At 31.7% G+C, this 27613-nt stretch overlaps 1 protein-coding gene across 13 annotated transcripts in view; it reads right to left on the bottom strand.

Annotated features, from left to right (window-relative positions):
- Positions 1 to 27613, bottom strand: part of LOC118184600 (adenylate cyclase type 10-like) — a 195434-nt gene that overhangs the window by 99091 nt on the left and 68730 nt on the right. For all 13 annotated transcript variants that reach the window (XR_015044053.1, XR_015044054.1, XR_015044056.1 and 10 more), the window contains exons 11-15: positions 19710 to 19857; positions 16167 to 16198; positions 11010 to 11122; positions 8557 to 8633; positions 614 to 809 (exon numbers count right to left, since the gene is read on the bottom strand). Coding sequence is in view for 7 of the 13 variants with exons in the window: in XM_085826923.1 (XP_085683049.1) it covers positions 614 to 809; positions 8557 to 8633; positions 11010 to 11122; positions 16167 to 16198; positions 19710 to 19857 (566 nt within the window). In the remaining 6 variants the exon portion in view is untranslated. The remainder of the gene's footprint in view (positions 1 to 613; positions 810 to 8556; positions 8634 to 11009; positions 11123 to 16166; positions 16199 to 19709; positions 19858 to 27613) is intronic.

The following is a 27613-nucleotide window of genomic DNA, read 5'->3' as shown; positions in this document are numbered from 1 at the left end:
TATCAAACAATGCTAAATTAACACAATAATTAAAAGAACATATGAGATCTTTAAGAATCGAAAAATGAATTTTACTGATAGTAAAAAAATAACTTAAATATTGAACTTATGGAGAAGTCGAGAAATTTTGTAATTGATAGTAAGTTTGAATAATTATTGGGTACATGTTAGCTAAATGTCACTGCCAGCTTAGTGTCCTGTTGACTAAATGCGTTGACAGTTAAGCGTCCCATAGCCAAATGTCCTGACAGTTAACTCTATGTGTCAGCCAAATATTCTGTCTGCTAAATGTTCTGTCGGCTAACTGTCCGTGTTGGCTAAATGTCCTGTCGGCTAACTGCCCATGTCAGCTAAGTGTCCATGTTGAAACGTCCCGTCAGCTAAGTGTCCTTGTTGGCTAAATGTCTTGTCAGCTAACTGGTGTCAGTTAAGTGTCCCATCAGCTAAGTGGTTGTCGGCTAAGTGTCCACGACCGGTGGAAAGTATCAAGCAATATAAAAAATTTATGATGAATGAAAATAGTTTAAAACCATTCCATATTTCAGTTATCATCATTAATAAAATACAACAATCTTAAGACTTAAAATAAAATTTATATATTCAATGCACTTACTCTTTATTTTTAACTCTGTAAGCATATATTGCTTCTGTTCTCTCAATACCTTTCATCTTTCGAGATGGCATTTCAACAAAACTAGCATGGCCTAAATCGTCTCGACTTAAATGGTATGTATCAGTATCCATTACAACAGGTTCATCTTTGTAGACTGTCATTATTCGAGATGCCAAGTTGACTCTGCTACCTAATACTAATCATGATAATATTTAAAACTTTAATCAATGAAACAAAAACAAATGCTTTATAAAAACTCACAAAAAAATTTTAAAAAAAAGAAGACAAAACAGCACATAAATTTAGAAAAGAATAGCAAAACACTATAAAAAATTAATAACTATAATGAAATGCAAGTAAACATAGGATTAGGTTGATGAGATTAAATGTATAAAAATAATTTAAATGAAAAATGTCAAATAAATCTATCTTTCAACTAAAAGTATACGATCTTCAATTTTACATACAAGCATTACATGATCTAAAAAAATCAAGTATCTTTAAGAACCCCTCAAATAAATACAATTCCTTAAATATCAGGTAAAGCTCAATTCTGGTTCAAAATGCTACCCTAATTCCAGCTGAGAATTCACATAAGATGAGATATGGTATTTTACTTTATTGTTTAATTATTTGTCATTATTTTAACTTCTTTGTTTTTTGACACTTTATTTAATTATTAAATATTAAGTTTTTTATGCATTTACTTATTCATTTTTTTAGTTTTTTTTTATGGCCTTCTGTAGGTATTGAACAATTCTAATTTTAGAAATGGTCTTTAATTAAATAGATCAACAGGGCTTTATATCTAAACATTGGAAGTAACTTTGTTTCTCAATTTCGAATCTCCTCTATAATACTGTAAAGAATACATAAACAGTCTTAATGTCATCCATGATAAATTTTCAACTTTGTAAAATGAAGTAAATCCTTAAAGGCAAATAAATATAAAGTCACAACTAAAATTTACTTAGACCCCATATGGACTTAAAGGCAACTAAAAACAAATCAAAAATACTTCAAATGATCACAAAGTGAAAAATTAACTCACTTAAAATATTAGGAAAGAAATCTAATATTTTAAGATATTAGATTTCTTTCCTAATATTTTAAGTGAGTTAATTTTCTAATATTTAAAAGCTAATATAAATGATCTTTGGAGAGAAATACATATATATCAAGATCTCTCTTATTATGCTCCGTATTTCAAATACAATTTCACTTACATGCTGCGGGTATTTTTTAAATTTCAATAACATAATAAAGTAATTCATGTTATTTATATTTTAAGATCTTGTTTATTATAAAAACACCTAATTGGGTAAAATAGTAATAGCAAGTAAGCCAAATTTTATATTTTTCTCAATTTTTACCTAACTTCAAATTTTGGATATTCCTAGAATAAATATGGGTCTTGCATACAACAAATCAGCAAGGAGTACCTTGGACAGTTAGTACAAAAGCATGGACAGACGGACTGTGAATTAAAAGTTGGAGACATCGTGCTAATAGGTTGTGAGAACCTTAAAAGAGTGAACTGGCCAATTGCTCGTGTCCAAGAACTTTGTACAAGCAGAGATGGACGTGTAAGAGTTGTAAAAGTGAAAACTAGAAACGGCATACTGATTCGTCCTGTACGTAAACTGTACCCTCTAGAAGTGTGTTCCTGTACTAAGGATACCATTATTTGATTTTTTATTTTCCTTCTGAAAATCGAAAAGGTGGGAGTGTTGTGAAACTGATTAGTTGTATCTAACAAATATTAAAAACAAATCGCTTCATTTTGATGCACGAGACACAGATGGCGTTGGCTGTCATTGAAGTAGGAAGAAAAAAAGGGCTTTTCCCTTTCGACCTCGTGACGTGAACTGATTAAGATGTGTAATAACTTACGGGGCCAGAAAAATTTCCCAACAATTGTTAAAAAATTTATATATTTTGTAGTATAGAGAATATAATTAGATAAATCAACTTCTTAGAATTTTTATTACAGATTCAACATCACACTACCCAGGTAAGTGAGCAAGTTTTGTCTTTAGTTTTTCTGGATTGCTCGGTATCTGGGATGAGTGAAGGAAGTATTTTTATTTTAATGATATTTAATGATAAGACTATGTTTTAGTAATAACAAAAAGTGGCGTCCGCGACAGGACTCTAAGAAATAAACTTTAAAAAAATTATTTTAATGGTTATAGATAGTTTTTGATGTATTAAAGTATAATTAAGTTTAAATTCGAAACTATTTTTTGTAAAGTAGTTTGTTTTATTTTGAAAGTTAACTATGGAAGCTTTAAAGGCTCTGAAACTTAAACGGGCAGGTTTACGCACTTCTTTTGCAAAAACTGCTAATATTTTAAAAACGGAATTAGTAAAAGAAGATTTTTCTGTAGATTTAGTATGAGATAAACTTACTAAACTACAAAATGTATATTCAGATATAAAAAATGTAGATGATAAAATTCTTGATTTGTTAGCTGAAGACGGGAAAACTTTAGAGGATGATCTTACTAAAGAAATCGAAAGTCGCGAGGTGTATTCTGATGATTTCATAACACTAACTCGCCAAATTAATGAAAATTTGCAATTTTCAGATGAAATCAATTTAGAAACAAGACCAAATGATGGTGCTGGTATTTGTTGTAGTAAGATTAAACAGTATAGACTTCCGAAAATCGAACTTAAGAAGTTTGATGGGGAATTGATAAATTGGTTACCGTTTTGGTCGCAGTTTGAGAAAATTCACACTGACCCTGATTTATATGAAAGTGACAAATTTTCCTATTTGATTCAGTGTATGAAGCCCGGATCACGTGCTAAAGAATTCATTGAAAGCTATCCGGTGACTTCAGAAAATTATGATAAAGCTGTTTTAGCTTTGAAGGAACGTTTTGGGAAACCTGAATTATTAGTAGAAGTGTATGTTAGGGAACTAATTAAATTAATTGTTTCTAATGTGAAGGCAGATCAAAAGGATAAATTACCTATTGATAAACTGTATGATAAAATTGAAGCTCAGTTGAGAGCCTTAGAGTCTTTAGGTCTTAAATCGAGCGAAAACACATCGTGGTTATTTCCGATGGTGGAATCGTGTCTCACAGAGGATGCTTTAAAGGCGTGGCAAAGGAGTTCGCTTTTTAACCATCCTGAAGGAACTGATCTTTCTCGCCTTACCAACTTAATGAAATTTTTCTGAATATTTCTAAATGAAAAAGTCTGAAGTGGAGGGTGAGGAGAGATTAAAATTGGCGCGTAATGGACTCGATGGTGTTAGTCGTAAAGAAGGATATCATGATAAAGCAAAGAGGGAAACAAAAGGTAAATTTAAATTTAAGAAACAGGGAAATGTTTCCACTGCCACAGGTTTTCTTACAACCAGAGAACACGCATGTATTTTTTGTGGTAAAATGCATGATAGTAAAAATTGTTACGATGCACATTCATTATCTCTTAATGAAAGGATTTCTAAAGTTAAGGAGAAAAAATGCTGTTTAAAATGCTTGGAACCAAATCATACGGCAAAGTTCTGTAAACAGTTTGTTAGGTGTTTTGCTTGTGGTAAATCACACTCAGTTATTTTGTGTCCGGACATTAATAATGAAACTGAACTTTCTACAGAAAAATCAGAAATAGACAACATACATACAGCTACAGCCAGGCAAACTTGTACCGCTGACGTAGCTTTAATGACTTTATGCGTAAGAGTAGCTGGTGGCAAAAAGCATAAAGATGTTAGAGTACTCTTAGATTGTGGTTCCCAGAAATCGTATATTTTGAAATCATTAGCCATTGAATTGGGGTTACCAATTATTTCCAAAGAAAATGTTGCTCTTACTTTATTTGGAGGTGCCAGAACAGAGGCAAAGATGCATAACAAATATTTGGTAAAATTATGTCCAGCCAGTCCGTGTAAGTATTCAGATCTAGAATTTGAATTTTTAGATCAAGACATAATATGTGGGGATATACCTCGGGTACCCAAGGTTCTGATATTAAAAGAATTAAAACGAAACAACATTTGGTTGTCAGATCTGGGAGCAGATTGTCCAAAAATAGAAATGCTCATCGATAGTGATATTTATGGAAAAATTCTCACGGGATCAGTAAAACAATTAAAAGGAGGACTAACAGCAGTTTGTACGAAACTTGGTTGGACAGTTTGTGGTGTATCGGAGGAATTTGTTAATCACAAAGATAAAGATGCTTCCATTTTGTGTGCAAGTTTAGTGGGTCAGGACTTTAAAATCTCCGATCTTTGGAGCTTAGAAACGATCGGAATATTAGATGCTCATCAGAATTCAACTAACGCTGCTGAGGAAGAAATTGCCCATGAACAATTTTTAAACTCTCTTTCCAGAAACGAAGATGGTCGTTATTGTGTCGGATTACCTTGGTTAGTATATAACGCAGAATTGCCATCAAATCGTCATGTAGCAGAAAAAAGATTGTTCAGTGTCACCCGAAAACTCAAGTCTTTACATAAATATGAAGAATATGATAGAATTTTTAATGAATGGATGGAGGAGGGTGTAATTGAAATAGTACCAGACAATGAACTGAATTATAAAGGGCACTACTTACCGCATCACCCAGTATTTAAACCAGACAGTGTCTCAACTAAGATAAGACCTGTTTTTGACGCATCATGTAAAGTTAATAGATCGCCCTCCCTTAATGATTACTTAGTAAAAGGACCAAATTTAATAGAAGAAATCCCTTCAATTTTGTTAAGATTTAGAGAAAAATGCATTGGCGTAACCTCTGATATCCGGCGTGCATTTTTACAGATTGAATTACGGAAAGAAGATAGGGACTTTTTAAGATTTTTATGGAGGGAGAAAGATAATGTATTGAAGGTTTTCTGCCATACGAGGGTAGTTTTTGGAGTAAAGTCTAGCCCTTTTCTATTAGGAGCGGTTATTTCAGTTCATTTGGCACAAGTACCAAAGGAACAAAGTTCTATTGCTCAGAAATTAAATAAATCCTTTTATATTGATAATTGTGTGACTTCTGTTGATAACGAAAAGGAGCTTGTGAATTTTGTGAAATCTTCTACTGAAATATTAGCTAAAGCAAAAATGGACTTACGTATGTGGACCTATGGCCCAGTAGAAAAAGATGTGGAACTAACCCAAAGTACTTTGTGCACTGAGTCCACAATGGAGAATTCTGTACCAGTTTTAGGAATTATGTGGGACAGAATAGAAGATAATCTTTATATTGAAATTAAGACTGTATTGGTTTCGGATAATTTGTCTCAAAGAGAGGTTTTGTCAGTAACGCAGACAATGTTTGATCCTTTGGGTTTCTTGACACCTGTTTTATTGCCTGCAAAGTTACTGCTACAGGAAATTTGGGCGATAAAAGCAGACTGGGATACTCCATTACCAGATAGTATCAAAAGTAAATTTTCGCGGTGGTATAATAAATTACAAATTTTGAATAAGTTGAGAATACCGCGACGTATAGGTTTTGGAGATAGAAGTTCCTGGACACTTCATGTATTTTGTGATGCTAGCCAGCATGCTTATGCCACGGTAATATTTTTGAGATGCGAAACTAAAGAAGAAACATTAGTCAGTTTTGTAATGGCTAAGTCAAGAGTCGCACCCTTAAAAGAACTTACTATTCCCCGTCTAGAACTTATGGCCTGTCTTTTGGGCGTGCGTCTTTCCAAATATGTGACAGAAGCTCTTACATTGGATGACATCCCGAAATATTTTTGGACCGATTCCACCACGGCCATATCTTGGATTCAAAGAAATGATGTGTGGGGGACTTTTGTGGGCAATCGCGTGAAGGAAATTTGCGCTTTCACTAAAGCAAATCAGTGGTCATATGTACAGGGTCATTCTAACCCAGCTGATTTACCTTCTCGTGGTTGTTCCCCTCTTCAGTTTTTGGAATTAAATTGGTGGAGAGGGCCTGTTTGGCTCAAAGACCCTAGAGATAGCTGGCTATAATTAGAGGTTAAGCCAAATGAAACTTTAGTTTTTTCAGAGCACAGGAAAGGCAAAAATTTAAATGTAAATCTTAGTATAACTACAAAAGCGGATAAAGTTAAGTGGTGTGAGAAGTTCTCTAAATTTTCAAAAATGTTAAGAGTTTTAGGTTGGATAAAGAGATTTATCAAAAATTGTCAAAAGAAAATTGTAAATAAAGAGCCTTTTCTGTCTGCTTCCGAGATAAAGGAATCTAAAATTATACTTCTTTCACTTGTTCAGGGGGAGAGTTTTCCAGAGACTGGAGACTCCATCAATGGTCTTTTGACCGTACGAGATCAGAGTGGCTTAAGAAGAGTAAAAACGAAAATCACCGAACGAGATGATTCTTATGCATTCCGGTACCCGATTTTATTACCTTCTAAGCATTATATTGTTGACTGTTTAATTAGAGATTACCATTTAAAGCATTCTCATGCCGGCATACAAGCATTAACTGTTATAATTAGAGAAGAATTCTGGATCATTGGTGCAAGACGGCGAATTAGATCGGTGGTGAAACAGTGCGTCCGTTGTAAACGAATTTCAGCAAAACCTCCAACTACTGCACCCATTCAATTACCATTAGAGAGAGTTTGAGATGCTTTCGCATTTGAAGTTACCGGCATAGATTTATGTGGCCCTCTGATTCTCAAAAATAAAAACAAAACCTGGGTAGTACTGTTTACGTGTGCTGTATATAGATGTGTACATTTGGAACTAGTGACATCCGTAAGTACCAAATGCTTCATTCAAGCGTTTCGTCGGTTCATAGCCAGAAGAGGTCGGCCATCTACAGTTTATTCAGACAACGGCACAAATTTCGTCAGTACATCTGCATTGCTGAAAAAGGTTGACTGGGTAAAGGTAATTGCTCAGGAAACTTTGCATCCCATCACTTGGAAGTTCATTCCGCCCACTGCTGCTTGGTGGGGCGGATGGTGGGAGCGTCTAATCCGCACAGCCAAGAATTTGATTGTGAGAGTCTTAGGACAAGCTGCAATCAATTACGAAGAGTTACTCACCGTCATCTGTGATGTGGAAGCCGTAATAAACTGTCGACCACTTACTTATGTGTCAAATGACTCTGAGGATCTTCTACCATTAACGCCTTCCATGTTCTTACAGGATATTAAGGTTTCAGGTACAGCAGATTTGGATGCTTTAGATCGAAATAAACTCTTGGCTCGTCAGCGTTTCTGCCAGGAACTTCGAGAACAATTTCGTAGCCGTTTCCGCAAGGAGTACCTTGGACAGACCTTGGACAAAAGCATGGACAGACGGACTGTGAATTAAAAGTTGGAGACATCGTGCTAATAGGTTGTGAGAACCTTAAAAGAGTGAACTGGCCAATTGCTCGTGTCCAAGAACTTTGTACAAGTAGAGATGGACGTGTAAGAGTTGTAAAAGTGAAAACTAGAAACGGCATACTGATTCGTCCTGTACGTAAACTGTACCCTCTAGAAGTGTGTTCCTGTACTAAGGATACCATTATTTGATTTTTGATTTTCCTTCTGAAAATCAAAAAGGTGGGAGTGTTGTGAAACTGATTAGTTGTATCTAACAAATATTAAAAACAAATCTCTTCATTTTGATGCACGAGACACAGATGGCGTTGGCTGTCATTGAAGTAGGTATAAAAAAAGGGTTTTTCCCTTTCGACCTCGTGACGTGAACTGATTAAGATGTGTAATAACTTTCGGGGCCAGAAAAATTTCCCAACAATTGTTAAAAAATGCATATATTTTGTAGTATAGAGAGAATATAATTAGATAAATCAACTTCTTAGAGTTTTTATTACAGATTCAACATCACACTACCCAGGTAAGTGACCAGGTAAGTTTTGTCTTTAGTTTTTCTGGATTGCTCGGTATCTGGGATGAGTGAAGGAAGTATTTTTATTTTAATGATATTTAATGATAAGACTATGTTTTAGTAATAACAGTTATAATGCTAAACAACTACCTGTATATTCTTTTCGTTGTGGGTGACCAACAAGTCCACAAAAACAGGTTCCACTAGCTATACCAACAGACACATTTCTGTAATACAATAAGACAGTAAACAGAAAAGGTGAGATAAATGTTTGCAATATGTATATATTATGGAAACATATTCAAATTTTATTTTTTTTTCTAGATATAGCTCACAAAAATTAAAAACCTAATAAATTGAATTCCGAATTAGCTACATAATGCCAGCTTTATAATTTAATTCACCTGCCACTTAGAATGCTAAAGTGCCAAAAATAAAATTTTAAGTTGCTCCAGTCTTCCCCTTCCCCCCCTTTTTTAAGGAGGGATTTTTAGGGCTTTCTAAAATAATAATAAATATTAAAATAATAATAATAATAATAATACAATTATGAGGTGTTATATAGGTACTACAAATGTTTAAGCTGTGTTCTAAATACCAATATAATGAAATATTCTCACCAAATTAATAAATTGTCCTTGCAAATAATTAATACAAGTCCTTACATTGTACTAGGAGTAAGAATGATTTAAGTTTGGTGATAATTATGAATAAAGCCCTAGGAACTGTGGATAAGAAAGCAACAGTTTCAGCTGAATTTTATTCATCATTTTGTAAATATAACAAAACCTAACTATAACAACCACCAATGATTCATTCCCTTCAGTTTTGATCTTATAGAGGTGATTTTCAGCACCGTGCTTATTCATAGTCTAAGAAACATTAATCACTTTCAGAAGTGGTTTTTCAGGTGATATTTCATTGTATCATTAGAAAGGCATGATATAATCCCCATAAATTTAAATTTGATGTTACTGAAGGTTAGGCACCATGTACATCATATGATATGTTAGCATCACCTCAGAACTTGAAAGTGTTGATTATTACTGCATAAAAATCACAAGTTTTGATGAAGAGAAAAAATACTAAAGATTGAAAAATTGGTATTTTGTTCCATAAAAATCTTTTAATATCAATATATAAATCAGTTCAAGCTAGGAAGAAAGAAAAAATATAGTTTGTTAAAAAAAAAGTTTATTAAATTATTCTTTACCAGTTAGATAACAAGATAAGGGGAATGATCTAATCTTTTTCGCTTTTTCAAACTCATTAGTCCAATGATAAGTACAGCTAATACTAATAATAGTAGTGGATTATAGTTGTAGCAAAAGCTATAAATTCCATCACTAATAGCATGTACTTCCATTACTCAACAAATGTATATCTAATTTACATGATTTCCATATTAGTGATATATTTAATGACCTATATATTTAGCTTGAAGTTTTCTGTTTGCATTTCTGGAAGGATAATATTGAATTGTAAAACTATCAGCATTAAATGTGAAATACTAATACTACTGAAATAAAGAATATGCAACACTAAAACTTCAAAACTGCAAACTGTACATACATAGACACCTCAAATAGATGTGAAAAACATTTCATTCTTAAAAATCTATCAACAGAACTCTTTCATCTTTCATCATAACTGGTGTACATTAGTAAAGATTTCCCTAAGACACAAGGAAATAGAAGAAATTATGTTATGCATTCTCAATTAACATGAATTTATGCTGATTTTCAGCACCCACTTCATCATTTCCTTTATCAATGGTACTGACCATGAGAAAGAATATACATTCTATGGAAGCGACTTTTTTTAATACGTTAAATCATATTTTATACATACACAGATACACTCAGAAATGCTGAAAACAGGGCTCCAAAAAGGAAAAAATATATAATCACAATACTTTGCAAATAAGTACAGAAAGATCCAACATTCAAACGATCAAAGTTTGGTGCCAATGCACATGACCACACACCCTGCAGTGGCACTATAATCAGGAAGTGGGCTCTGTATGGTCTAGCACATCTATGAAGATTAAAAAAATGCAAAGATCACATTCCAACTCTAAGAGGACTTTAGTAAGCGAAGAATGCCAAGTAGACACACACTGTATTTGTTTAATTGTCTTGCTATTGAGATCAATTTAATCTCCCATCTATATCATTATATTTATCAAGTTTCATTTTAAGCTGATGCTCCCTTCTTGGTGTATTGTTGTGAAAGTTTTTGAGTGTAAACATATATATATGATTGTATTTCTTTAGTTTGATCAAAATGCTCTATAAATACTCTTTAACATTTATCTTCTGTACTAATTTGAAGATGGAAATAAGTCCATCATTTATATTCAAGTTATATTAATTTATAGTGAGCTTGGGTCATAAACAAGCTTTACATTAAAGATGCAATGAGAAACAGAAGCTTCTGTGCATATCATAATTTTAAAAAAGATTGAAAAGAGAAACTGAAATTTTCTTTTTTTCTAAAAACAATTTTGGGTTTGTTTCCTTTTTCAGAACAATGGCAATTTTTTAAATGAATGAAAAATTGATAATTTGTACATGATATGATTTTACTAGGAATAAACTCACATATTTAAGTTCACCAGTTCATCAACAGCATTATTAGCACATAAGATACCCCTTGCTGCATCATTTGAATGTTTCATACCAGGAAGTCCAAATGCTATTAAAAATGTACAACCCTAAAAAACAATAAGAAATATGCAGGACATTTAAAGTTTTCTTTCAGGCACTTAATAACAGCTAATGCATTTCTTTGGATTTATTTTAATAAATGTGTTTTACAAAGTGGACATTTTAAATACATTTGATACTCATGTTCCATCAAAAAAGTTTTAGGACTGAATTCATAAAAAGATATCAAGGGGGGAGGCATGATTGGCATCTTCTACAAACATTTCTCCTAATGTTATACTTCTAAACCTAAGTTAACTATAAGAATACCTTTTCATTTTCTCATTTTTAAAATGTTGTCAAAATAGTATCCTTACTGCAAGATAGTTTAGGGAAATAAAAATAGTCTGAAATGTGTCATCTGACAAGTAAGGAAATGAGCAATAAAAGTATTTTCCTCCCTTCTGATTTACTTATTTTTTTAGCAACTAAAACTTAATGATAATTGTAATAATTGATTTTCTAAAGGGATACTAAAATTTATTACTTAATTGAAGCTTTTCCTGACATCCTGAATTGTTTCCAGAAGTCATTTGTTACCTTTTCCTAGAAAATATAATTTATTGCCTTTCCTTTCAAGCAAAAAAATTCCTTGTTAACTAATGCATGCTAATAAAAACATAATAAACTAAATCTTTAATTGATGTTTCTCTGGCCAAGGTGAATTTTCATACATATTAATGACAATTTCTGTTAATATTTAAATTCTTTTGAATGCATTACTGGGATATTGTGTATTGTTTTATTTATTTAATTTTTACATAGTTTTAGGGCTTATTTTGTGCACAAATAAATTTATGGCAAAATATTTTGCTGAAAAAGCTTGAAAATATTACTTTTTTTTTTTTTTTTTTTTTTTTTTTGCGCATAGAATTGAAGATATTTCCATTTTGAGACTAACAATGCACAAATTGTTAGAATAGATATAATAGATCAATTGTTAGAATAGATTAATAGATCAATTGTTAGAATAGATTAATAGTATGTAAGATATACAGAAATGCTCCTGATAGGCCTTCATAATAATTTTATTACCAAGTTTTTTCCAAATTGATGACTTTATGTAAATTTTGAAAGAATGCACCGTAAAAGTGCTAAGACTTCAAAACTTCCAGAAGCCTGTGCAACATCCTATAAATACGGCTCAATACAACTTATAAATGCAGCTCTAGAGCCAGATAAATCAGTTGTTACTCAGGTCTGAGAGACTGCAATTCAAAGTGAGTTAGCTGAATTTCATTTTACAGTTTATTTTGATATTTTACAGTTTACTATATGGATAATTTATGGTATTTCTCGCGTAATAAGGATAATTGCTTAACATCCGTGCTCTCTTTGATTTATTTAAAGCTATTAATTTTTTTTTTTTTTTGGTTGTTGTACATTATATTTTTTTTTCCAATAAAGTTTCAATTTCTTCCTGCTCATCTGGAGTGTACACATAAAGAGACAGCCATGAGCTTCTAGTTTGCAACACCATACAAAAAATTAAGTTTGCTAATTTTATCAAAATTTTATTGCTTTTTGAGTTTTGGTACTTGCTGGCAAATAATTGCGATATAAATAGAAATAAGAAATTATACTTAAGCCTTTATCAGTAAGAAACTGCTATTTTAAACGAAAATATGCCAGTAATAAATGCCTTTTGTTACTATATGGCATGCTTACTGGAAATGGTTGCAAAAATTCAGCCCTGAAACTTGAATATACATTGTGCACAAGTGATGAATTTGTTGAATATCCCTCCACACAAAATAAAATGCTTTGCAATTTTCTTCAACGTCTTGCTTACTAATTTATGATACTGTTGAGAATTTAACAAGCTGATTAAAAACATGAAGTATGTCATAGAGATTCAGAGGTTTTACTGCAGTAAAGTTTAGACATGAAAGCTTACAAACAATTGGATACAAAACAATTCAAGTAGTTTAAAATAAATGACAAATGTATATCTAAATAACTGAAAAATTTACCAGCATCATTATACAAGTAGCTTACTAACTATGCATAAAACTTCATATTCAATCACATAATTCTGATTTAATTTCATAAAAAAATGTCTAGCTTTTATATATAATTCAGCCATTTATTAAAATTTTATACACTGAAGCCATTTCTTTAAGTGATAAGACAAGAAACATTTTTCAAACTCACTTGCCTTTATTTTTGGCAATTTAATAAAGCTCAAACAAAAAGACAGAGAATAACAATTAAACTTTCATAAATTAAGTTTTGCCACATTATAAAATGAAATTTCAGTTTTCTCATATTTGCCTAAAGCAGCACTCACTGTTACCCTTCAATGATAAAAGTATTTACAGTAAAAAGCAACATTATTTCAGATTTCATTAAAAAAGGGCTCTGTGAAACAAATTTTCAAAGTGATCTTGATAACATTTAGATGTACTTATACATCTAAAATGCTATGAAGGTCCCTGAATATTGTAAACATATTCAAAATGAACTTCGAATTACTAGCCTTAAAACATACCATTTGGTTAAATATTAGACATATTTAATTTTTTAATTAAGCAATGCTATTATGAGGAATTGAGTGAAAACTAGGCAAGATTATTAAAATTTCTATCATTGTAATGCCTCTTCCTAGAAAAAAAAGAAAAATTTGGTATATTATGAAAATAGCTAAAATTATTTTTTCAAACTCAAAAAAGTAATTATGGAACTATATTGTAACAAAGAAGTATTACCACAAAATGAACATTGAGTCTCAACGCGAGAATCACCAGATTAAAAATTAAACATATACACTGAACACACACAAGAAAAGGAACAGTTCTATACCTCCCATTCTACTGAGCCGATTGGCAAAATTCAAATTGCGTTTTTCATCTCTCGAAAGCGCGATTTAGGATATGTATTAGATTTATATATAGCATTGTTCTAATATAGGTATTTCGACACAAAATCGGACTTTTTATGAAATAACATGACAATTTTTCCATATTTTGGTTCTACGATTCAAATTACTCAAACTACCAAGTTAAGTAAAAATTGCACGAGTAGTTTTTAAAAATTAGCTCTCAAAATTTTAGCTCGTCAATGTTAATTCAGTTTGGTATATATTTATTAATATCTCTTTTTTTATTAAACTTAATTAATTGTTCCTTTCACATTTCGAAATTTAGGTTCATTCCAAATAAAATTAACCCATTTTTTATGATTTATTTTTAAAATTTGTATAAATTTTTCAAAAAAGTTTTTGAATTATAATGTATAAAATTTTTACCATCATCTTAAAGTAGACGTATTTCTAAGCATATTTCCAAAAAATTAGTTTTGTATTCAAAATTTCTGAAGATATACGGGAATTTATATAATAGTGCGTTTTGAAATTTGGCATATTTGTTGAAAGCGATAAAAACATCAAATGTGGTTTAGACACTTTACTAAAATTATTTAGAAGTAGAAACAAAACTTTTTTTCACTCATGCACAATGTAAAAAGGTAGTAACAAAGTGCCTTTTTCTCCTTCTGGCACAATATAAGGGAAAGGAAAATTGGTTGCCACATATTAAGAAGTTCGCCAAGTGAATTATTTTGGGCGAAAACTGAAAAAAATTAAGCCAAGATAAATTTTTGAATTTCTCCGTAAATTTGCACCAAATTTTACAAAATTTAATATCTAGGTATAATTTGAGTCGTAGAATCGAAATATGGAAAAAATTGGTATGTTATTTCGTAAAAAGTCCGATTTTGTGTCAAAATACTTATGTTACCACAATGCTATATATAAGTCTAATATACATCCCAAGTTGCGCTTTCGAGACATGAGAAACGTAATTTGAATTTTGTCAATCAGCCTAGTAGAACGGAAGATATAGAACTGTCTCCCCCCTTTTTTTTTTGAGTGTACCTAATTTAATTAAAAAGTTCATAGAATTAAATATAACCTTTGAAGAAGGTTTTCAGATCAATTATTTACTAGTGAAATGATTCATTTTATCATGCACTAGTAAAATCTACATTTCTTACATTCCTCATTCCTTTGTAATTTTCGATAATATATGGACTTAATATCTATTTGAGAATTAATTTTTCAAACTTTATATTACTCGCTTTATGTTAATTTAAAGTGTCCAAAGGATGCCTACAAAATCACAAGATAGAGACTGTACTGCTTGTATTAATAAGAATATAACAAAGCATTTAATTAGCTACTACATTCATTCTTGTTCATAAAAATGCATTAATATAATACTAAAAAATGGCAGCACTTAGACATTTCTATAGATAAAGAATGAGTGCCAAAACTAAGCAATGATGACCATAATCATTTATGAAAGATTAATATATATTTATGATTTATTTAATTACTCATACAAATATCAATTTCAAAGTGAAAAATCTATCTGAAAAATCTATGATTTCAAAGTGAAAATTTTTAATTACTCTACACTTCCATGATTAAAGTTTAAAATATGTGATCTAGTTTGATATCAAAGACAACAAATTACATAAATTCAAGCAAAATGCTCAAAAATAAAAATATAATAAAAAATGTCAAAATATGGAAACAAAATTATTTGCAATAGATTACTGTATTTGTTAAAGAAAATTCTCCTTCAGTTATAACTTTGAATAATAAACTTTTCAGCTTAGTGCATAAAATTATTATTAAAACAGAAAACAACACAGACCATTAAATATGTAAAATTACCCAATGGAATAAGTGACATTAATTTCCTAGAAGCATTTGATCATGAACATCATTTTTTATTTTCAGTAATTCAACAAACAATATGGCATATTGCTCCTTGAAAGGAGACCAGAGAAAAATTCTCTCTAAAGTAGTTAACATATTTTTGAAATCAATGACAACATAAAGCTGCATTTTATACAGTTTTAAAGATTACTTTACCCATACCAAGTTTTAAAGTTTCTCCATGTAAGAGTTAGATTACCTTGTATTAGATATGTTATTACAAAATAATGCAATCCCTTATAAAATTTAAAAAAAAAATGAAAACTGAGATTTTTTACTTAAGTGATGGCAATCACATGCACTTATCAGAGAAAATCGATTCTGCTTACTTTGTCAAAAAGCTGCAATTTGTTTAGAACACCTGAAATATAAAAAAGTGAAACTAAATGCTTAAAAATATATTCATTTAAATATTTCTAAATAACAAATCCCTTAGATTACATAAAAGATAAAACAAAAGACAATTTTTCTTTGCTATTTTACAATAAGATTTCAGTTTCAAATGAAGTATAAACAGAAGTCACATAACTAATTTAAGAAAAAGCAAATCAAATAATAGGCATCTAAGATTTAAGTATATAATATTAGTTTAAAATCATTTGGAATAAATAAGACACTTATCCACAGAATTTTCACTAGAAATGTATGTTTAAATTTTTAAGAGATTGGTATAAATATTATATGATAAGGATTCTGATGTTACAAGTAAACAACATACTAGAATAAGCAACTTTTACTTAAGTATTTAATATTCCTTTTTTTCTTTCCCATACCTCCACCAAAAAATGGCATTAGAAGATTTAAGAAAGATAAACCAATTTCTATTGAGTGTTCAAGAGAATATTTTACTTTTTTTAAAACTACCAAGTTCTAAGTGACCAAATCAAAAATAGATCTTTAGAGGAATGATGCATTAAAAATAATTGTGAACTTAAAATTGGTTTCAAATTATCTTTAAAAAAATGGTAAAATTCATTTCACTTATTTAGTAATATTAAAAAATATCATCAACACAATAACACAGAATGTCATTCTCCTTCATATGCTTGTTCTTTTTATTTAAATAAAATAATCTGATGTGTACACAATACGACTTATACACATTTTTTGCTGCGCTTCATTTAAGCTTATTTCCTCCAATCATTCTGACTTATTTAACTGATTTCTAAAGGCAAGTTGAAAACAACATAAAAAATTTCACATTTTGAAATTATATATCCCAGTCAATTTTTGCTCCACTAGACTCAAGTTTTTTCTAATTTTACTTTCTTATAAACAGCGTAAAATTTTCCCAAATATAAGTATAGGAAATGGAAAATCACATTAAAAATTAGATTTTTTAGGGGGGTAAAAAATTAATTAAAAAAAATTGACATTGCCAAAATGTTAATGTGTTCTCGGTTTGTTTGGTCTTCCATCCATAAAGATTGCGCACAATGGACACGATAGTGCATTCCATGTCAGAAAGCAAAAGTAAGTAGACATACTAGAACCCCGTTAATGAAGTTTCCAGACCAAACACAGATTTGATCATGTCCACCTTGACCTCGTTGGTCCGCTACCTCCTTCCCAAAATAATTATTACTGTTTAACTATGATAGATAGGTTTACTAAATGGCCCGAAGCAGTACCCATACCAGACATAACTGCATGCACAGTAGCACAGGCTTTCTATGACCACTGGATTACACGATTTGGTTGTCCAGCTGTTATTACTATTGACCAAGGGCAACAGTTTGAAAGCGGCTTATTTCGAGCTCTTTCCCAATTGTTGGGAATCAAGAAGATCAGGACGTCTCTGTACCATCCACAGGCGAATGAACTTATCGAGGAATTCCACCGTCCTTTGAAAGCTGCCTTAAAAGCTTATGATACCAGTAACTGGGTGGCGGCTCTTCCAACGCTTCTGATGGGTTTCCGCTCCGCTCTCAAGGAGGACATAGGAGCAACCACTTCTGAACTTGTGTATGGAAAGACGATTCATCTCCCAGGAGAATTTTTCAATTCGACACCTATGGACGTGTCCCCCAAACAGTTAGTGGAGGATTTAAAATCCCATTTTGCCAGTGTCCGCCCGACTACGACTTCTAGCCACGGTCAGCGAACCTGTTTCGTTCATCCATGGCTGTGTTTGTTCGACACGACGGAGTTCGAAAACCACTGCAAGCTCCCTATGATGGACCATTTAAAGTGCTAGAAAGACGAGATAAAATGTTTGATCTTGAAATAAAAGGGACTAAGCAAACAATCTCCATAGATAGATTGAAACACGCTTTTGTAACCATGGACTCTTCCCAAGTTGTTCCAAAGAGTGTAAAAAGAAACCTTTGGACATTGGTATAACCCGTTCTGGATGATTAATCCAACCCCCTCATCAGTATGTCACAATTTGTTGACACTGCGGAGGGAGTATGTAGCGGCAGCGCCGAACAGGCGATACAGACTCAAAAACTCTGGAGAAAAACGCCAATTGGCGAAACAGTAAACTTGCTTGACAACCCTACGGGCTGACGGGAAGAGAAGAATTTTCCCCGGCAGTTCTGGGTAACAACTTCAGTCTCTGTGTGTGCATCTGTGAAACTACTCGTCTTGTGCCTTCCACGTGATATGTAACTTCGATCTGTGTTGGGACTGTACGTTTCCTTAAGTACAGTCCTTAATGAATATTTCAGCAACTTTTCTAACACAAATCTTTTTTTCTAATTGCATATTTTTTCTTGAAGAAACCATCATATTAAAATGTTAAAACCAACATAAATTCTAAGAAATGTTCCTAAAGACTTCAAGGAGACGATTTTTCAGATGATAACCATGATACTTTAAGGTAAAATAATGTCAAAAATGCACATATTGCATTTATTACAGGTGAGATTTTGTTTGCAGTCTGTCTACTTTTGTGACACAGTTTTCCTATCAAAAGATAAAAATGCCAGTTTTTGAGGTGAATATTTTATTACTGTAAAAATTATTTACTGCTAAAGGAAGACCAAGTAAGCGTTTATTTCAAAGAAATTACGTTTTATAATAGCAGTTGAGTGCATTAAAATTTTTTGATATTATTTTCAAAAATCACAAGTATTCTGTCACAATGGCAACACATCATATATCTGCCTCCAAAAATTTAATTTTAAATCGAAGTAACATAGTATTTTTATATCAATATCAATTTTTAGTTCAACTTTTATAAATAATTTTATTAACTGCAGGAAGAACTTATCATTGATAAATGCGTAAAATTGCTATTGATACAAATTTTTTTAATTATGTATCAATTTTTGCTAAATTCCTGGATAATCATTATTGAGTTGCAGATATGATTTCTTTGTTCAAAATTTATGATCATAACTAGCTCAACTAACTGTGAACAACTCTCCTACGTCTCCTCAAATCACAAATATGTGTCATTGATTCAATAAAGATTTTCAGAACACATAATAATTTGAATTACAAAATTTCATTTTGCATCATAGCAAGAACTTAAACAACATTGTGATTAAAAATAAACATTAAAACAATGAAGATATTAGACATAAAATTTTATGTTATTAGCAAGAATTAATACAAAATTAAAAATATTTGCAAGTAAAAAAAGTTTTTAAATACAAACAAACACAATTAAAAAAAACTGTTGCCAAGTAAAACCATTTCTCAGTTTATCCACAAATTAAGCCTCTTGCATTAAAATTTGATATAAATTTTTAATAGTAAAATTTGTAACTTACATTTGAAATAGCTAGCTTAGTCACAAATGTTTTGAATAGTACTGATTGTGACAATAAACAAAGTGAACTTGGAGGAAATTAGAAATGAATCTGCAGATAAACAAATGCATTTTAATTATCAAGTGGCTAACATAAAAGTCCAGAAGATACCTCCTTGTTTCTTTACACATTCTAGAATTATGTCAAAAGCACGGTCCAAAAGAAGAGGCTCTTCCACTCGTACATTTAACAATGATATGAAGATAGTGGTAACCATTGCTAACTCTGAAAGATAATTCAGCTCTATTTCTGTTCTTACCTATCAAAATAAATTTATATGACACAGATACAGATTTTTTAAAAATAAAAAAGCTGATTAAATATTTAATATGAAATTATTAGTAAGAGGAAGAATTACTCTCTTTCTCTTGAAATAAATTTAATAACAATTATTATGCATTTTGATTAAAAGTATATTATTCTGTCTTTTCTCTATATAATATATAAATTAATGAAGTACAAATTTACAGACTGTGAGAGCATCAAGTTTTTATCAGTAAAACATGCAACAGAAATTAAGAAGACATGTAGATTTATAACATGCCAAATACCATGTGACATTAAAGGTATGAATTTGTCTGCCAGTGTAAGAAATACATTTCATGCTGATAATAAAAATGCACTCAAAATTTAAAAAGAAATTTGTACCAAACAATACCCCCAAAGTGTTCGTGCAGCTGGTGAATAATGATGAATGCCAGCAACAAATGAAAAGCCTTACTGAAATGGCAAAATTCTATATCCAACATTTAATTGCTTTCACAAATAAAACTCAAATAAGTGGTATATTTAATAGAAAATTTGTTTCAGTTCACTTTAAATTACATTCTTAATGATAACTGATGAATAAAAAAAATTAATTTCCATCAGCCACTGTTGCAGCCACAGAAATTTTTGTCAACAAATTATGTGAAGAAAAGACTGAATATGAACTGTTTCCACCATACAAAAACTGCATATTATTTTCTCCTTCAAGTACAAAGATGTATTCCTATGACTGGAAACAGTGTGAAATTGGATTCAGAACCCATGAAACAACATTATATTTATGATGAATTAAGATTTGTTCTAAAAACTGACAACAGACATATGCTGATCTCAAAAGAGGATGGGAATGACAGACTTGAGAGTATACTGTACGGTCCCTGCTGAGCTTGAATGGACCAAACACAGTATCATGACTATAGCTGCAGCCATTTGGCAGTTAAATGAGTATTACTGGACTTTAGTGAGCACCTTGTACGAAATGGCCTTGCTTGCTAGTTCCAAAGGAAGCCTTTTCACTACTTATGTTTAACACTACGACATGATTTGACCAAGATTATTTAACCAAGAGCAAAACAAATGCACAGCTTTGGAAGAACATCTTCCCTTTTTGTTTTCCTTACATCAAGTACTTCTTTTCACCTATCCCTTTTCAACAATTGTAAATGTTTCTTATTCTGGTAACTCCTGTTCTCCCAAGTTCAAACTGAAGAATTTCAGACTTCAAATTTTAAGAAATTTTAATTTCTATGTGCAAGTCTAAGGATCCTCTGCATGCTGAGCACAATCATGTTTTCTATCTTTAGAAGAAAAATGGGCACAAACTGAGAAGTGACATTTTCCTAGTCCAAGTCTTCCATTAAGATCTAGCAAATAGTCTCCTGCCTAACAACAGATTTATCTGCCATTAACCTTGCAATCAAACAATGATCTTCCAATCATAAATCTCCAACATTTGGAATGGTTTCAGACCTGACTTTATCTTCAATCCTTTCTGTCTTATTTTAGAGTCATGTATATCACATGAATGTCTGTGCATGGGAAAATGATTATTCCCATACACCTGTCTTATATATTCAACTGCCTTGGTAACACTTTTTTATGAATTTCAAAGAAAACTTAATGTTCACTCTTAGTTCAATGCTGATGATGTAACAATGCTTCCTCACCAATTAAAAGAAATGATGCCATACTTCCCATAATGCTTGGTGGGTGGCAAATGTAATATTGCCAGATTATAAAAGAAAGTTGTCTATTTGGGTGATACTTTGCTTCAAAGGGAAAATATTTCAGTCTCATTGTTTAACTGTCAGTCTGTATACATACACACACTGAAATTTATGTCATTAATAATAAATGAGTTGTTTGCAAAAATCATGATAATATATTCTACATAAATATATCATTTTATACAAAGTTTTGAAAAGCATTGGCATTCAAGTAGTCGTTAAAAATTCCTTAGAATACATCCCGTTCCAAAAATAATAGCTAAAAGGTTAAAACATAATTTTTTAAACATAGCTTAAATTTGGGGAATTGAATACATTATCCAGATACTATCGGCTGCGTCTAACAAATTACAAATACTATGTACACTGCTCAAAAAAAAAAAAAAAAAAAAAAAAAAGGGACAGAGCTATATCTCCCGTTCTACCGGCCCGATTGACAAAATTCAAATTGCGTTCTTCATGTCTCGAAAGCGCGACTTAGGATATATATTAGATTTATATATAGCACTATTCTAACATAGGTATTTTGACACAAAATCGGACTTTTTCTGAAATAACATACCAATTTTTTTACATATTTCGGTTCTACGACTCAAATTACGCCTAAATATGAAATTTTGTAAAATTTGGACCGAAATTTACGGAGAAATTCACAAATTTATGTTGGCACTTTTTGTTCAGTTTGCGCTAAGAATAGTTCACTTGGCGAACGTCTTAATATATGGCAACCTTGTTTCCTTTCCCGTGAGAGGAAAAAAAGTCACCATCATTCTTTTTTCCAAATAATATTCTTTATATATTTTTTATTATAACTGTTATTATTTTAAGTAATTTTTTCTTTTTCGAATTTCATTTTAATTGTTTAAGTTGCATTTTTTTCTTCGAATAACTGTTTTAAAAATTTCTATTTACCTATTCAAACTGCGTCAATTACGGTGCAGCGTTTATTTATTTATTTATTTTTTTCCAAATAGTTTTCTTTATATATATTTATTTGTCATAGTTATTATTTTAGAAAATTTTTAAATTTTTATACTTTTATTTTAATTGTTTGTGCTGCATTGTCTCTTCAGATAATTGTTTTAAAATTTTCTATTTATTCCTTCGAACTGAGCATTTTAAATATATTTATTAATATAAATTTTCCAGAATTTGATTTTATTTATTTGAATTGCATTTCTTTCCGAAGAATATTTTGTAACCCAGACTATGATGCATTTGAAAACTGCATATATTAAAAGAGAAATTACAGTAAAGCACAGTTAACACGCCTTTCAATGTTCCGTTCAGAAAAGAAATATATAAATAAGAGAGATGTATAATGGACATTTTAACATAGGATGACTTGCATACACTGCTTTAAACAGTTTAATCATTGTGCCCATTGCTTTACACAGTTTTATCCTACATTTGGTTTCTTAAAATGTTATTCATATTTTAGTCAAATATTTTATTTTTGAAATCGCAAGAATCAAATATCATAAGTTTAAAAAGTTTTAAATTAAAAAAAAGTAGAAATATTAAATTTTACGCAAAAATTTATTTTTTCTTTTCTTTTTCTTCAGGCATTCTACTTTATTCTTGCTCTTTTTCTTTAGGCATTCTGCAAGTATATAAAAAAGCATCCAACTTTTCGAAATAATCTTGGTATTTCTGACAATCATTTTAAATAAAGTTATCGCCTTCCATTTCATAAAGGCCCACAAATGGCCGAGCGGTAGAGAATCGTTGAACACTGGTAGTTCAGTCCGGGGTTCGAATCCTGGTAAACGGGCTGGTTACATGGGTGTTTTCGTGGATTTTCTCATGTGTACCATGTATGCTAGGTGGTGTCTCTTAGAAAGTTCATCACAAAGTATTTGGTCAGAGCCTTTATCAGTCTTTAGGGGATAAACATTTTGAAGGTATGAGATGAAAGGAAAGTCTGATTTCATCAAGAGGTTTTGGTTTATTTAATTATGCCTAAGGGAAGGGATGCCTTCGTGGAGGACTTTCTAAGGAAAACTGACTCGCATACACGTTACATATGGGGAAAACCACGAAAACGCCCATGCAGGCATCCCGTTTGCGGGATTCGAACCTCGGACCGAACTACCAGTGTTCAGCGATTTACCGCTCAGCCGCTGTTTCATCAGGAGGAAAAAAAACGTCTTTAGGTGACATCCACATACATCACTGGATAAGCTCCTGAATCTTCAAATAATTCGACTGAGAAAAACATGGGATTCTCCATTTATGATACGATATGATGTTCTATAACGTAATTTAAATTTATACAACCATATAGTCTACAACCAGTCGCTCTTCACTTTAATCTGTAATGATATCGTTTTTGTCTTTTCTATTAACACAAGCTCAATTGATGGTATTTGGTGGTGGTGGTGTACACGTGTTCTTTTTGAACACATAAATTCTTTGAAGTATCCTGAAGGTATATTCAAAAGCGTCCAACTTTTTGAAACATCTTGGTATGTCTGACAGCCAAATTTCCCTGCAAATTTTTGCTTACTTTTCTCCCTAATTTTCTTCTTTCCTTCTAGAGTTATTTTCAGTGCTCACACAAAAAAATTAAGATTTTTCGATTCCTAGACTTCCATAAATTTTGCATTCTTGTCAATTTTTTTAAAATATCAATTGCATCAACTGCGTTTCAGCTGAAGACAGCTTTGCATTTTCTAGACATTTTTACTATAAACAAAGTATAGAGCAAAGTCCAAAGCATAAATATTTTAATTAAAAGATTTTTGCTAAATGACAAAGAAATAAAACAGTCTAGCAGGGCTTATTCTGTACCACCGAGTAATCCGATTCTTATATCGGCTGAAACAATCTAAATCATATTAAAGATCATGTTTTTTTATACAATCTATAACGCGAGAGAAAAATTAGCTTCTTAAAACATTCTTTCTAAGAGGATTAATATAAAATATTATATTTAAATATATATATTTTTAAAGCTGGGACTTGAACCAAACTGTCAGACTTTTAAAGTTTAATTTACATGGTGGTTATAATTAAAGTTCCAATTTGAAATGGTCATAAAAGGAAAACTACTGGACCAAATGTTATCAAACTTGGGAATCGTGTAAAGAAGGTTATGGGAATTTATTTTCCTCGGGGAAAAAAAAAAAAAGAGTTCAAAAACTCACCACCAGTGGGAAAATGGCACTGTATACAATATTGGTAAATGAAATAAGACATGAAAACATCTGTTTAAAATGTGTTTAATAGTTTCCGAAACGTGTTACAAAGCATGTTCAATGTAGCGTCCAGCATTTTCCGAGAGCAAGTTAAATCCTGTTACTGCATTCTTAACATCAGTTCTTAGCATATCAGGAGGAATGTTACGGACATGTCGGTGTATCACATTTTTTATTTCTGCCAAATTGTTTAGATTATTACCCACCATAAAGAGTGCTTTAGAGATAATTCCATAGCCCAAAGTCACAGAGGTTGAGGTCTGGTGGGAAGAGGGAAAGTGTCGGGTTATAAGACGTTCATTCGTGAAATGTTGCCTAAGTAACTGTGCGACACATGTGAAGTGGGGCCCAGCCCTGCATACAAATCGTAGTATCTAAAATGCCACATTACTGCAGTTCATGTATCACGAAACATTTTAACATTGACTCTAAGTGAGCTGCAATCACAGTGGTCCAGCTGTCGACTGCTCTTCAGAGAAAAATGGTTCAGTTACGAAATAAGCTGTCTGCATTAGGAGAACGCAATGGAACAAGGTAGATAACGTATGGGATATCTTTGGCCTAAATCGATTTCAAGCGTTTTGAATTTATACAACCATATAGTCTAAAACCAGTCGCTCTTCACTTTAATCTGCAACGATATCGTTTTTGTATTTTCTGTTAATCACAAGCTCAATTGATAGTATTTGCTGGTGTACACGTCCAAGTAGTTTTTCTTTGAACACCTAAATTCTTTGAAGTATCCTGAAAGTATATTCAAAACCGTCCAACTTTTTTAAACATCTTGGTATATCAGACAGCCAAATTTCCCTGCAAATTTTGGCTTACTTTTCTCCCTGATTTTCTTCTTTCCTTCTACAGTTATTTTCAGTGCTCACACAAGAAAATTAAGATTTTTACATTGCTAAACTTCCATAAATTTTGCATTCTTGTCAATTTTTTAATATATCAATTACATGAATTGCGTTTCAGCTGAAGACAACTTCTCATTTTCTAGTCATTTTAACTATAAATAAAGTTTAAAGCGAAGTCTAAAGGATAACTATTTTAATTAAAAGATTTTTGCTAAATGACAAAGAAATAAAACAGTCCAGCAGGGTTTATTCTGTACCACCGAGTGACCCGATTCTTATATCGGCTGAAACAATCTAAATCATATTAAAGATCATGTTTTTTTATACAATCTATAACCCGAGATAAAAATGAGCTTCTTAAAACATTCTTTCTAAGAGGATTAATATAAAAGATTATATTTGTATACATTTTTAAAGCTGGGACTTGAACCAAACTGTCAAACTTTTAAAGTTTAATTTACATGGGTTTTTTACATGTTTATAATTAAAGTTTCAATTTGAAATGGCCATAAAAGGAAAACTACCGGAGCAAATCTTATCAAACTTGGGAATCATGTAAAAGAGGTTATGGGAATTTATTTTCCGCGGAAAAAAAAGAGTTCGAAAACTCACCACCAGGGGGAAAATGGCGCTGTATGCAATATTGTTAAATGATATAAGACATGAAAACATCTGTTTAAAATGTGTTTAATAGTTTCCGAAACGTGTTACAAACCATGTTCAATGTAGCGTCCAGCATTTTCTGAAAGCAAGTTAAATCCTGTTACTGCATTCACAACAGCAGCTCTTAGCATATCAAGAGGAATGTTACGGACATGTCGGTGTATCACATTTTTTATTTCTGCCAAATTGTTTAGAATATCACCATAAATAGTGCTTTTGAGATAACCCCATAGCCAAAAGTCACAGAGATTGAGGTCTGGTGGGAAGAGGGGAATTGTCAGCTTATAAGACGTTCATTCGTGAAATGTTTCCTAAGCAACTGTGCGACACACGTGAGGTGGGGCCCAGCCCTGCATAAAAATCGTTGTATCTAAAATGCCATGTTACTGCAGTTCCATGCATTTCATGTATCACGAAACATTTTAACATTGACTCTAAGTGAGCTGCAATCACAGTGGTCCAGCTGTCGCCTGCTCTTCAGAGAAAAATGGTTCAGTTATAAAACTAGCTATCACTCAACACTAAACGGTGTGGAATGACTGCTATGCAATCGAATGCAGTAGGAGAATGCAATATAACTAGATAGATAACATGAGGGATTTCTTTGGCCCAAATCGATTAAAAGCGTTTTGAATCAGTATCTTCATGTTTTAGTGCCGAATTCAGGCTTCAAAAATTACAAATTAGCAATCTGTAAGAAAACGATTTCCAGATTGTATGCACTTGTGCGAGTGATTTGCGATCTCACATTTTCTAATCGCTAATTCGTGGTTTTCACGGACGAATTTCTCACTTACACGGATGGCGCACTCGACTTTTATCGAATTCAACGCTTTTAAATGGTAATTTGCCTCCTTCAAAGTTTCTTAAGGGTATGCAACATGTTAAACCCGTGTAACAAAAGGTTAAGTTAGATTCCGACCCATATTTCGTTTAACAATATTGCATGCAGCGCCATTTTCCCCCTGGTGGTGAGGTTTCCAACTTCCTTTTTTTCGCGGAAAATAAATTCCCATGACCTCCTTTACACGATTACCAAGTTTGATAACATTTGATCCAGTAGTTTTCCTTTTATGACCGTTTCAGTGTGGAACTTTAATTATAACCACTCTGTATATTATTAAATTTTAATTTGAAGCTATGCGTTATATGTATACCAAGCGTAAATTTTTCGCTTTTATGGAAAAATAAAGAATCAAAGCAAATATACTTAGGATAATGGACCAAAACTGAAAAAATTTCCCCTCCCTCTGAAAATAAAATATTGAAACTTCGACCTTGAATTTATTAGATTATCGAAATAT

Source organism: Stegodyphus dumicola, chromosome 11 (genome assembly GCF_044657685.1).
Source record: "Stegodyphus dumicola isolate Sdum_Otavi_A_Nest chromosome 11, ASM4465768v1".
Lineage (NCBI taxonomy): Eukaryota > Metazoa > Arthropoda > Arachnida > Araneae > Eresidae > Stegodyphus > Stegodyphus dumicola.
Note: the sequence above shows the minus strand (reverse complement) of the source record. Positions and strands in the feature narration are given on the sequence as shown.